At 40.7% G+C, this 14,460-nt stretch overlaps 1 protein-coding gene across 2 annotated transcripts in view; it reads left to right on the plus strand.

Moving 5' to 3' along the window:
- rnf220b (ring finger protein 220b) overlaps positions 1–14,460 on the plus strand; it is a 45,052-nt gene continuing 30,592 nt past the window's right edge. For both annotated transcript variants that reach the window (XM_024279445.1, XM_036211466.1), the window contains exons 1-2: positions 1–316; positions 1,012–1,599. In XM_024279445.1, coding sequence (XP_024135213.1) covers positions 1,020–1,599 — 580 coding nt within the window. In that variant the 5' untranslated portion in view covers positions 1–316; positions 1,012–1,019. The remainder of the gene's footprint in view (positions 317–1,011; positions 1,600–14,460) is intronic.

Consider the following 14,460-nt stretch of genomic DNA (forward strand, 5'->3'; position numbering starts at 1 on the left):
GACAGAAGGGGGGAGAGACCGTCACACGGAGCGAAAAGACCAGCAGACACAGACCAACCCGCAGCCAGTCCGCGCACCGGTGCCTTCCTCGCGCGCAGACGCGCATCTCCAAGCGCGCAGCTCCGCTTCTACCCCACAGACAGAAGTAAACAGATAAAACTACCTGGAGGAAGGACTCTGGAGGACTGACCTTGTCTCTTGTTTTTGTCATTCTTGACGTTTTTTTGCGGAGCCAGGAGAAAGTGCGGCGTCTTTTCTTTTAATTATCCAGAAGTTGAAGCGAAAGAGTTGGAGGAGGAACACATTTTTCATCCCTGTGAGTAAATATTGATGCTTTCTTTAAGTGATTATGGCTTCATTTGCGTTAATTGGTCTAATTAGTCATTTGGTTGCTGTGTCGGGCGCGAGGCTTTATCCTTATTTAATGTTCGATTTGTGCGTAAAAAAGGTTCTCAGATGATTGGTAAAACATTTTATTTTAAACATTAAATTTTGAATTTAGTATAGTAAAAAGTAAATATTTTATTTTAAGTTAAAAATGCCCCAACATAAATTTAAAAAATACTATTTTTATTGTCACATTTACCTTTTACTTTGCTTTTTAGAGCAAACAACTGTTGAAAAGTTTCTAAAAACTTGATTTAAATTTGATGAGATGTTCTGAGAATTTAGTTTTTATTTTTTTCCTTCAATTTCTTTCATTTCTTGCACCTCAAAACTGAGGGGAGGTTTGGAGGCTCCATCTATGTGTGCGTTTTATTGGCAATATATTGTGTGGTAATTCTTTACAGGCTCAGTAGGCCCGCTTCAGCCTCTTTCTGCTGAAATGAATCCAAAGCTGTGATTGTAAAAATGCCTCCAGAGTTGTAACTGCTGTGTTTCACAACATGAAACGATTTGGCTCAAGAAAGTGTTTTCTGTAAAGTTAACTAAACTGCTTCTTTTTAGAACTAAATCAGAAAAACTAAGAAATGTAGCTTTGTAATAATGAATAAGAATTTTGTTTTCCAGGAGGTGGAATGGACCTCCACCGCCCCTTCAAGATGGACAGCTCCTCCTACCTGCCAGCTCCTCTGGCCTCCCCCGCTCTGATGGTCCTCGCCTCCACCGCGGAGGCTGGCCGGGACGCCTCGGTCCCCTGCCAGGCGCCCAGACCCTTCGGTGTCCCGGTCTCAATGGAGAAGGACCTCCACCTCCCCTTCCCCTCCGCCTCCTACACCTTCACCTCCATGTATCAGCGGCAGGGCCCCCTGTCGGGCGCCTTCCCGACCCGAGACTTCCCGGCCTCCCTCATGCACCTCCACCCTCAGTTCACGCCGCCAAACCTGGACTGCTCCACTCTAGGCATGCTTAACCACAGCGGCGTGGGCGCCTTCCGGCCTTTCTCCTCCCCGCAGGAGGAGAGGGAGTCTGGGGGTTACCAGTCGGCCTTCACCCCCGCCAAGAGACTGAAAAGCTGCTTCCCTGAAGTGGAGGGGAAGGAGTTTGACTTTAGCTCCCTGAAAGCTGGGGAGGAGACGGGGAGGAAGCTGTTCTCCATGTCCGGCCTGTTGTCTGATGGAGAGGCTTCTTTGAGCCCGGAGGAGCGTAAAGAGCAGAGTAAGTAGCCCCCCCCTGGGAAAAGCACATGTGACACAGGTAACTTCTAACAGAACCAAACTCAAGCTGCAGCATCCTCTAACGTAGGGGTGTCAGACTCAATCACACAGGGGGCCAAAATACACAACACACCTTAGGTCACCAGCCGGACAGGATAAACATTTATTAAACACTAAAATGTAAAAAACCTTCAAAATATTACTTTTTAATGCAATTATGAAATAGACATAAACATTACTGCTATAGTCCTAGTGTGAATGTTGTAAGCTGAATTTGGCTGCTGAAGATGCTACTGCTGATAGCTGGAGATGCTGAAATTGATAGCTAAAACACTGAAGCTGATACCTGACAAAACTGAAGCTGAAAGCTGAAAACGCTGAAGCTGATACCTGAAAAAGCTGAAGCTGAAAATGCTGAAGCTGATACCTGACAAAACTGAAGCTGAAAGCTGGAAAAGCTGAAGCTGATACCTGAAAAAGCTGAAGCTAAAAACACTGAAGCTGATACCTGACAAAACTGAAAGCTGAAAAAGCTGAAGCTGAAAAAGCTGAAGCTGAAAATGCTGAAGTTCATACCTAAAAACACAGAAGTTGATAGCTGAAACCACTGAAGCTGATAGCTGAAACAGCTGATAGCTGAAAATGTTGAAATTGATAACTAAAAATGCTGAAAAGCTGATATCTAAAAACGCTGAAGTTGAAAGCTAAAAGCAGTGAATCTGATAGCTAAAAAACACTGAAGTTGATAGATGAAAATGCTGAAGTTGATAGCTGAAATCAGTGACGCTAATAGCTGAAAACGCTGAAACTGTAAGCCAGCTGAAATGTTAGCTAAATGCCAAATTAGCCTTAAAGAACTAAAAAAAAAAACCTTAGGTTAGCCAAAACAGCTAGCATGTAGCTGAAAAAAGGCTAAACTTTAAAATTGCCCTGAAAAAACGAAAGAAAAAGTCTAAAATAGCCAAAAAGCTAGTGTGTTAATATTAACCTAACTCTAAAACAGTCTAATTTTTTTTTTTAAATTGCCAAAATTATCTAAAACAGCTAGCATGTAGCTGAAATATTAGCTAAACTTAAAACTAGCCTAAAAATCTTGGTAAATGCCAAAATAGTCCAAAAAGCTAGAAGAATGCAAATTTTTTAAACTTTAAAACAGTAACTTTTTAGCATAGTTATAAAAAAAACTAAAACCTTAAATAATTTTCAATATTTTACTCTCCATAAAAATATATGTTGTCAAAATTACACATGTTAAATATAAGCACAAGTTAACATTGGGCCATTAATAACAATAAAATAAAATGATCTGGAGGGCCGGATAGAATTACTCGGAGGGCCGGATCCGGCCCCCGAGTCTTGACTTTGACACATGTGGTCTAACGCGACAATGTGATTAACTTATACCAGATAATGGTGACAAATTGCAAAAAAAACCAAAAAAAACAGTTTCTTTTGTCCTCTGTTGTGTGTTTACAGCAGCTGCCTGTGACTGACTCTGACCCAAATAAATGGAGTAGTGACACTTATTCAGCTTAGTGATCATTAGCAACAAATGACCATTAGGCCTATTGGAAGTCAGACATTTCTTGGGGGGCTGTGGAGCACAGATACATGGGAGCGTATGGAGGGCTGACACAGGAGGAGTGAGAGTTGGAGCGAATGACACCCTGTCAGAGATAACGAGGTGGCAGAGATAGAGAGGAAGGTATGGAGGAGGATGCAGAAAAAGGAGGAAGAGATGCAGCCTGAGCTTCCCAACGACAACCCTCAGCTCAATATGGCCGCCCACACCAGCCGTCTGATTTGTTGACAAATGAGTGGGAGAGGTGTCAGTCAGCGCGCCGCGGAGGGAGAGACGCTCCTCATTAGTCCCCGGGATAATTGCCCGACGACGCGGGGGCACAACTCTCGCCTCACAGGGAGACGGGAGGGAGCCAGTCGGGAAAGCAATGCGAGGCATGATGGGAAATCAAACCTCCTCGGCGGTGGTCGCCGAGGGGTGCGCCTGACAGATGAAAGGGAGCGGTGGAAGACGGAGGGAGCGAGAGGAGAGGAGGGGAGAGCACCCAAAGGCTCGGCAGATCAGAGGGGGACACCACAGAAAATAATGACAATGAGATGGGGGGGTTGGCAGCGCTTGGAGAGCGGCGAAGGAGGCAGGAGAAGGAGACGCCGGTGGAGGCTCTCAAACACAACACCTGAAGGAGGCTTTCATCCCACACATAAAGGGCAGCAGCAGGGGCTGGCTGTCTTAAGAAAAGTTTGGATTGTGTGCCGCATGTGTGCGCCACTTTGCATATGTTCATTTCTTTGTTAAAACTTGCTGATTTTGTCACCGGCTGCTGGCTGAGTGACAGGGCCAGGGAGGCGGAGTGGCAGCCAGGAATCCCAATATGGAATTTTAATAAGGACAGGAAAAGAAGAGATAGGAGCCAGCGTGCTGGTGTGAAAGGTGTGTTTGTCTGACAGTGTTTGCTCTGTGCACGCATGCATGCATGCTCACCTCCTGATTTTGGGGAATCTCATTTGGGAAAGGTTGACAAGGACAAAAGACGGGGTTGGAATAGAACACGAGGAGGATCACTCTTCAGGAAAAAAAAGGGAAACACGGATTCATGCGCGTTGGAAGCTGCTTTTCCAGCTTTATCCAATTATACTGGAGTCAGACAAACTAAGAGCTTTAATGCAATTGAGCTCACAGCACTTTTCTAAGTCTGACATACACTTGTTCCTCTTGACTGAGCAACAGTGACTTTAGAACCAAACGTCTTAAGTGTTAAGCTTGAAGTCGAGTGGCTGCACACTTTAGCTACAAAAGAAGTGGAGTCCCCCAAAACCAAACAGATCGGGTGGATTTTAGTCTCCTTTTTTAGTGAAACAGTTGGAGTTTTCACCATGTTTGAGTTAAGAAGACTCAAAAAAGTTGTTTGATTCAAACATCCTATGGGTCAAACATACCCACCCTACCAAAATAAAGCAACTTAAAAAGTTTAAATCTTCTGCCGGATGAGAAAATGTTGAATTTAACTCAATTTGTAATCATAATTTTGTTGCAAAATACATAAACTATTTTTTTATTTTTTCTTTTCCATAACAAAGGTTACTTATCGCTATTATTTACATGTGAAGTAATTATTTTTGGTTAATTATTTAACATATTTAGTGAAATATTTGGAGTTTTCACCATGTTTGAGTTAAGAAGACCCAAAAAAGTTGTGTGATTCAAACATCCTATGGGTCAAATATACCCACCCTACCAAAATAAAGCAACTTAAAAAGTTTAAATTTTCTGCCGGATGAGAAAATGTTGAATTTAACTCAATTTGTAATCATAATTTTTGTTACAAAATACATAAACTCTTTTTTTGCACAACAAAGGTTACTTATTGCTATTATTTATATTTAAAGTAATTATTTTTGGATAATTATTTCACATATTTAGTGAAATATTTGGAGTTTTCACCATGTTTGAGTTAAGAAGTCTTAAAAGAATTGTGTGATCCAAACACCCACCCACCAAAAGAAAGTAAGTTGAAACTTTTATTTCTTCTGCCAGATAAAAATAAGATGAATTCAACCCAATTTAAATAGTTTTTATCATGTTTTTTTGTTACAAATTACAAACTAATTTCTCCAAATCATTTTATTTCACACAATAAAGGCTTTTTATTGCTATGAATTAAATGTGAAGTCATTATTTTTGAAATAATTATATTAAAAGGGGAAAATATGTTGAATTTCTTCAGTTTTTCATACATTTTAGTAGATACATTTCTAAAAAGTACTTTTCTCGTAACACAACAAAACAACTTTGACTTTGTGACCATTTTTTTATATCAGCACTTGTACGGTACAATGATGCAGATGGATTTTGTCTTCCAGGAGCAGAACTGGAACTTTTTATTTTCTACTGACTCAAGTGTGAAGTTGTGTGTGAATTAGAGTGTTTGCCTTTTGAACTTTTTCTGGTGTTAAAAGCTTTTATGATCCACGGGTCAAAATGACCCATAAGAGTGTAAACATAAACAAAAAGTATCACTTTTTTAAGAAAAAACATTAAATTTTAAGTTGTTTTTTCTACAACCCAACTTAACAGTAGGTCAGTTTTAACCACAAGACAGTAAAAGAGATAAAAGTGTAAAGATTTCTGAAGTTTGTTATCTTGATGTTTCTGTAGATTAAACTGTGGGGATGCTCGTCCGTCTGCACACTCAGGAGATCTTCTCCTCGTTCTCGTTTGTCACTCCAGACAAGCAGGTGCATGGCAGCTCTGCCCGCTCGCTGAGCCGCGGTCGCCTCTTCCTGTCCGTTTTTTCTTTTTTTTGCCTTTCCTCCACCGGTGTTCCCTCCTCGACTCGCCTCTGTTTTTATCAGGGAAGGTCTGAAATGCTCGGTGTGCTCTGACAGCTGTTCAAACAGCCACACTCACTTTCAAAGGGCAGATGTCTTCACTGGAGCGAGTCATGCTTATTTTCCTCTGGGAGATGCTTTCCGCCGCAGGCCAGAGTTGGAATGAAAATCGTTTTTTTAACAGAAACATGACTTAGGAAACTAGTGGGGTTGAGTGGTAGAAACACACCGTGGCTGACCCGAAGTTTGGTGTGTGTGTTTGTGTGTCTACAGCTCACAGTGGAGGCAAAGCTAAGTGAGAGCTGCGGTAACTGGAGCCAGATGTTGCCCCTATGTTTGGCTGCAACACTTCCAGTTTGTAGGTGCAACTGAAAAATCTCCCCTCTGAGAAAAACTAACAAGATTAAGAATTAAAAATGAAGGATAAAGGAAAATTTAAAAGCTCTTCATCAGCGCGCACATTATTTTAAAGATGGACAGAATAGAAAAACAGATCAAAACAGGCATTTAATTTTGTTAAATTTGTTTGTACTATTTTAGACAAAACTTATTCAGTTTTTTATGCCAGTAATAAAAAAAGAAGTATGTCAAAAATAAAAAAAGTAGGTTTTTATTTGCTTAAAATGTGCGCATCAGGACTTTGCATCCGGCTTCTCTGACTACAATGCAAAACCAGATTGAAATTTGCCATTTTTTCCGGGAAAATCTGCCCACAGAGAAAAAGAATATGGCAAAAATTAATAGGTGGAAATCCCTCCCCCTGCTGGAGCGAGCCGGAAAAATCTTTTTAAAGGTTTTAACCATTTGACCTTTTTTTCTTTTGATATACCGTAACTCACCCATATTTATGCTAAAAAGTTACAGCTTTAAAGTTTTTAAAAATTCGCCTTCTGCTATTTTTTCATTTACTAAGAATTTTGTAGGCGTTTTTGGAGTTTAGCTAATATTAAAGTTACATGCTAGCAGTTTTGGCTAATTTAAGCTTTTTTTTTTTTCGTTTTTTAGGCTGTTTTGGAGTTTAGCTATTTTATAAGCTACATGCTAGCTGTTTTAACCTACATTTTCTTTCTTTTTTTTAGGCTAATTTAGCATTTAGCTAATATTTTAGCTTGCTATCAGCTTCAGCATTTTCAGCTATTTGCTTGAGTGTTTTCAGCTAGCATCTTCAACGTTTTTAGCTATCAATTTTAGCATCTTCAGCTATCAGCACTAGCATCTTCAGCAGCCACATTCAGCTTACAGCATTCACACTAGCATTATTGCTGGTAATGTTATATTTCTAGTACATAATTATGTTAAAAATGTAGTTTTAGAGTTCAATAAATGTGGATCCTGTAAGGTGTGTTTTGGATTTTGGCCACGTGTGCGATTGAGTCGTAACCGCTTATGTGATCAACCGATTCACAGAGACAAAACTGCATTTTTACGGCTTTTTCCTCCGGAGGTAAACGGGTGTACTTATATACATTTTAACACTTGTTAATATATTGACTTGAAAGAAACAAAACGATTAACGTTCTCTGTCCCATCTCACACTCTTAACTGCTGGACAAGTGCTGTTTATTCACGTTTAAAAGCTTAAAAGCTGCTAATTCTGAAATATTTATAGAAATATCATTTTTGAAAGGTTTTCCTAAAGTTTAGGAAATTTCTCAGCCGGCTAAAATTTTTGCTCCAAGCTAGACGTTGTTGTTGGTGCCCCTCAAAGTTTCAATCAAAATATAGAAGATGTTTGTGAGCAAAAATGGAAGAAAAACTAAAGTTTTGTTGCCAGATGTGTACAAGAATTGGTACAACTTTTAATTATTACATTAAGTTTTTCTATTTTTGATGTGGATTATTTTAATATCTGATCACATTTTTTATCTTAAATACATAAAAATGGGCGAACTTTACTAAACTTCTTCCACAAAAGTGAGTATTTAAGGCATTACTAGAGTAAATATCTTCCAATCATTGACTCAACGTGCTTTTTGTTCATCCACGCTTAAGCTTCGATAAATTCCGGTTTAATATTGACACGTGTACCCAAACACGGCGGACCGTATTTGATAACAGGGGTTGTCATTGCTCTGTGTGAAGCTGTCGCTGACGGCCGGTATTGACCCGAACTTCCTGCTGAAAGACGCTGTGTTTACATCCCCCCCATGCCGACCGCAAGAGATCAATAGCGCCACTCAATGCTCATGCATACACATATAGAATCTGCTGCCTGCTATTATTCCCAGTGTGTGTGCAGCTCATCAAGCGGACTCACATCTGCTCTCCGACGTTCAGACTTACCGTACGTTTCGGTTTTAATAGTTATAATCTTTTTTTTTAGTTTGATGAGTTCGATGTACCTTTCAGCTACAGTGATGTTTTAATCCCCCTCAAATAAAAGGCCATCTGCATCCAGCTCTTTGTCCGACCACACCGGTTGTCTTGCTCTTGATTTGAAGCACACGCAGAGGAAGCATTACAATATTAATGGTGGTTGTGTTTGATGTGAAAGCACGCCGCGGTTGACTGTTCCCCCTCCTGTTGTGACGCTAGTTTGTTCTCCTAATGTTCTCCCAAGTAAAAGAGGCTTTCATCCTGGCAGGAGGGGAAACTTTTCTCAGCTTTCCACCTCCTCTTCTCACTCTTATGAGGGTCGGATGGAGGAAACGTGGAGAACTTTCTGGATGTATTTTGATGACTGTGTGGTCTGAAATATGTTTGCGGTGTTCCTCTATGTCTCTACGGGGAGTCGGACTGTTGGTCAGAGGCAGACAGGATTTCTATAAGTCTGGCAGTTGGCTTTTACTGTAGCGGGGGGGAAATGTATGTGTGTGGGGCGGCGAAAGGGATTTCTTTTTGTGGCGACAAGCAGCACCTGTTAGAACAAGGGTGTCAAACTCAATCACACAGGAGGTCATAATCCATTATACATGTTAGAAATAAGCACAAGATAGCATCGGCCCATTGATAAAAATAAAATAAAATTATCTGGAGGGCCGAATATAATTACCAGGAGAGCCCGAAAACGGCCAATGGGGCCTTGACTTTGACGCATGTGACTTACGGTAACTATTCAACCGCTAACATGTGCTAACGGTTGAATAGTTACGCTACGTTAAGTAATTTTTGCTAGATTTTTTTTATGTTATTTTGGAGTTTAGCTAGTATTTTAGCGGTTTTGGCTAATTTAGGCTTTTTTTTGGTTTTGTTTTCCAGGCTGTTTTGGAGCAAGGCTAATATTTACATGCTTGCTGTTTTGGCTAACTTAGGTTTTTATTTTCAGTTTTTAAGGCTATTTTGGAAATTAGCTAGTATTTTAGGGACCCGCTAGCAGTTTTGGCTAATTTAGCTTTTAAAAAAAATTTGTGGCTGTTTTGGAGCTTGGCTAATATGTACACGTTAGCTGTTATGGCTATAGTTTTTAATTTTTAGTTTTTTGGGTATTTTGAAGTTTAGCTATTTTTTTTTTTTAGCTACATGCTAGCTGTTTTGGCAAACCTTGTTTTTTCCTGTTTTTTTAGGATAATTTGGGATTTAGCTAATATTTGAGCTAAATGGTACACACCATCTGCTTCAGCATCTTCAGCTGCCAAATTCATCTTACAGCATTCACACTAGCATTATTGCAGGTAATGCTATATATCTAGTTCATCATAATGTTAAAAAGTTACAGTTTTAAAGTTTTAAAATATAGTTTTAGATAGTTTAATAAATCTATATCCTGCAACATAAGGTGTGGTTTGGATTTTGGCGATTGAGTTTGACATCGTTGATTTATTACAATAAATTAAAATTATCTGGAGGGCCGGATAAATTACCCGTAGGGCCGGATAAATTACCCGTAGGGCCGGATCTGGCCCTCGGGCCTTGACTTTGACACGTGTGTAAGATGGTCTGCTGTAGCTTCCTGTGCCTGCATCTCCACCTGGAATTCTAATCCCACATGTGCAGAAGATACACGAGAAGATCAATGAATAACATCATTATAAGTGAAAGACAAATGTGACAACTTTGCTTTACCTGCTTCCCCGTCTCCATTCTGCGCACCTGCATCATCGCTGCCTCTGATCTCACATCAAAGGGAGGGTTCGCATGAATGTGTGTGTGGAAAAGCACGCCTTATATCTGGATATTGAATCCCATGTTTGTGAGAAGTCGCACACATGCACATGCAGAGACACTCACATCCTCCGTCTTTTTTCCCTGGAGTCTAACAAATCAGTCAGGCAGATAGAGAGGGCAGGAAGGCCAAACTCCGGGGTTAAACACATGCTGCTGAGGAGCAGCGCAGACAGACAGCAAGACCACACCAATTCTGCATGCTTGGCTGGAAGATGGGATCCTACATATCTAATATATGATATACAGTATGCGTGTGATGCTTTGTATATGCCGAGTGTCACATGCAGACCTCATTACAGCATGTCAGCTGTGCTTGTTTCCAGTCTCCCAGCTGTGGTGGAGCTTAACAAGAGACAATATGCCAAAAGCATGCCAGGCGTGATGGTTTTACCTCCCAAATACATGAGTTCCTGACATCATTTAGTGGCTTGGTAAGCAGGAGTGACAGTCCTTGTTGACTGTCAAATGTGCCATTTTTGTCATTTTTAAGATTTGAATTGAAGGAAGACATCTTTAGAGTGTTGCAAAGTGGCTGTAAAACCTACACCCAACAGCTGATCCTGAGTGACACATGCCAAGTAGAATTCCATAAATTTTATGAAAAAAATACTTTTAAATTTCATTTAATTATTTTTTTGCTTAAAAAAGGAAGTGAAGTCCCACTTCAACTATGTGTTTCTTTGGTTTAATTATTTTTTAGGCAGTTTTTAGTCAAATCTAAAAGCCTGTGTCCTTTTTTACTATCTTGACCTTCATCCAAAGGCTCACACTTTTAGGACAAAGAATGAGAGGCTTTCCAGTAAAACCCGAATATAGCAAAATTGGGCAAACGAAGCAAAAAGATCCAACCAAAAATGGTGTCTGAAAATCATTAACCGGAAGCGGAAATTCCACAAGATTTCAGAGTTGTAGCCACTTTTCTTAAAAAAAATTTAAGTGTTCAGGATTAGTTTAAAATGGGTCAAAAGAGATTTTTCAGCCGGAATGTGTGATGGGAGGTGGGGGGATGACGATGTTCCGACTTCCTTCTGGCTAATGATATTCAGCCGCCATCTTTTCTGCCACCAGGTCCCACTCAAACGATGGAGAAGATTTAAAGACGCGTTTAAAGATAATAGTGGACTAAGAGATAACAATGGTCCCTATAGACAGCAGCGGAGACTAGCCTCACTGTAAGCTACCAAACCAAAGATTGCAGACTAAGTAAGACATATTTTCTGCAGCGTGTAAGAAATTCAGCAGAAATTCTCATCTGGGTTGTAAGCAGGAGTGGTGGCACGGAAGTTAGCTCCACTAATTTCCCATCAGCCCTTTGTTTACACTCTCTACTTATTAGCTTATAGCACCTCACAAGCCCAAGCTAACATGCTACAAAAACCAACACATTCTCATCCCCAGGTCGTCACATATTTGGTTAAGGATCCCTCCACGTCACTTTTTGGGTGTCCCCAACACGTTTTTTGATGTCCTTGCAGTTTGTAAAATCAAAGGGATGCGGTACTGGATGATGTACTGTACGTGAACTAGTCCTCAGGGACGCGTCCAGCATCGGAACCCAAACCCTAACCTAGCACCGGGCGCAATGCAAGACACGGTACCAGGCCCGATACCGGGCACGCCAACTGGAATGGGTTGCCGGTACTCTAACCATAACCTGGGTTATGGTTAGAGTACCGGTATTGGGTTATGGTATTGTGGGTTCTGCGTCCCGGTATTGGACTAATTCTGGTTCGCCGCCCATGATTTAACAGGAACAGCCAACACATTAAAAAAATGACAAGTTGGGGACACCCAAAACCTCAATTTTTATTGTGGAGGGAACCTTAACCAAACGTTGAGAGTGAGAATGTGTTGCAAAAATACGTCAAAAACCTGATTTTATTTGGAGTAGGTCTTTAAACATATATTGTAATTGCAATAGGGAACCACACCAATTAGCTCCGCATTTCTCCTCTGATCGATCGAGTCACTTCCAGCGGCGCTAAACTGTTAGGCAAGCTCCCATCAGCGGCTGTACACCTCTGCTTTATAGGTCAAAGTTGGCCAGGATTGACCCCTCACCTCACTGTGTCAGGGCATAAACACCCCCCCACTTCTCCTCAGAGAATAGCATCGCTTCTGAACCATAAATCACAGGTCTGATAATTGGTAGGAAAACAGCAGTCCAGCAGTATATAACCTTTTACGTGTCGTCCCAACTCTTTATTATGGTGCTAATGAGTGGCTGTGGATCAGGGATGGTGGGAGGGAGGGGCTCGCCACACTAAAAATGCTACCTAAAGACACATGTACGCTGCAAAACGCTTCGAGCCAGTGAGCAGCGAACACAGCAGAGAGCAAGCATCCACAGCTACATGCAGGAATGCCCTGGTGCTTTAGTGTAAGCAAACATTCCCTCATGCAAACACACAGAAGCTCAAAAGTGTCCGTTACAGGCGGCCATTAGTATGGAGATTGTGCTAATTGTCCCCATAGACCACACAGGTGGTGCTTGGCAGGCCTGCTGTGAGTCTGCAGGGCTGAATGCGAGAAGAGACTCCTTACACATCCCATTGTCTCGGTCGTGACCCTATTAGCGCAATTACAAATCACTCTCTGAATGATTATAGGATGCATGCTGTGGCCCGTTTCAGCACAAACAATGGCCTTTTGGCTTAGTGAGCGGATCTTTTACTGTAGCTCAAGTTCACACCGATAGAATCACGCTGCAGCGTAACCTTAAGACCTCCGCTGTCAGCATTGCAAATCCAGTTCAGCACAATTCAATACATTTTCTTATGGACATTTGTATGGCTTTAGTGTAGGAGCTTTTATTTTGAAAAACTCTTCTACACAAACATGCAAATACATAAGATTTTGTTCACACAGCTAGATTTATATTAATCCTAAAAACACACAAAATGTACTTTCACACTTTAATTCAGTATACAGTAGGGGTGTGTATTGGGGTGAGTCTGGCGGTACGATACGTATCGCGATACTCTGCTTACAATATGTATCGCGATATACCTCAAGACTGTATCTGAACAATTTTTTTTAAAGAGTATGACTTAGAAAAAAAGCAAATTCACTGTAAGTTACTTTTACCCAAGAAAATTCATGGTGCTTAACTTGTGGTAAATTCAGAAATGTTTGTTCTGAAAGTGAACATTGTCTGATTTCCGCAATAAAAATACTTTTTTGGACAAAAAAAAGATGAAAACAAAAATAAGACGGTAAAGGACGCTAATAAATAATTAATTAAATATCACCATATCAGCACTTTAAATTGATACAAGTATTGCCAAATGAAGTATCGCAATATATTCCTGAATCGATTTTTTTTCCTATACACTCCTAGTAAACAACATTTAATGTCATTAAAACATGTTTTATCTTATTTTTTTTAGGTAAAAGTCTGGCAAAAAAAATCCTCAAATTTTGTCATATGTTTTATAAAATATTAAGTTTAAAGATGCATTCAAGTTATATAAATAAAACATGCTTTTTCAAGAATTACTTCACTTCAGAGGGTAGCAGTTAAGGTGCGGACACACAAAAAAATAGCATTTAAGTATCTTTTAAACCTTTAATCATAATCATAAAAAGAACATTTTCATGTAGAAATATTTACATCTATATTTCTTATCTCCAGGTTTATATTATATTTGAAACTTTCTGATATGATCCATTCTCTGGGTTTGTTTTAGAACTTAAAATTTCTCCCAGTTTTGACTCCCCTGACCGAGGGCAGTGTGGACTCTGCTCTGGGTGGGCTGGTTGGTGCATTTGCAGCCTGGAGAGGATCCAGCCTCATTAGCAGAAGCTCTAAGCTCCTGATCAGTCAAGTAGAGTAGGTTGAACTGTGAGCGGCGCCGGTGTGACCCCGCGGAGCCACAAAACAAGGGAGAAGATCTATACCCGCCGGCATTGCCACTGGCTTCTTTGTTCCGCGGTGTCTATGGGGATCGGAGGGGCGTATCGATGGGGGTTCGCACCGCGCTGCTCTCACCACAGCTACACAGCAGTGTGTACAGATCACACGCATGAGCACCCTCTCAGAAGTGGATCTGTGTACACAATGCTAACCTACTGCATACACAAAGGTGCAAAAAAACACATGTAGGCAGTTACATCCAGTCTTTGGTCGAAAGCTGTCACCACGGTATTCTCCTTCAGCTCAATTTGTCTTCCTTACATTGTGAGTGGTGCCGGGATACCGCATGTAGTATGCAGGGATGTGGTGCCCTTCAACCATAAAAAGAAAACAACAACCATAAAAACATTATTCAAGGATTCAAGGACTGTCATTTCACCACAGGATGAAGCGAAATTAGGGACTCCGGTCCCAGACCAGTCGATTACAGTGCAAATATGGTTAGTGGAAAATCACAAGAAAACTACATATAAATTTGATACATTGGTAACG

This window comes from Oryzias melastigma, linkage group LG4 (assembly GCF_002922805.2).
Source record: "Oryzias melastigma strain HK-1 linkage group LG4, ASM292280v2, whole genome shotgun sequence".
NCBI lineage: Eukaryota > Metazoa > Chordata > Actinopteri > Beloniformes > Adrianichthyidae > Oryzias > Oryzias melastigma.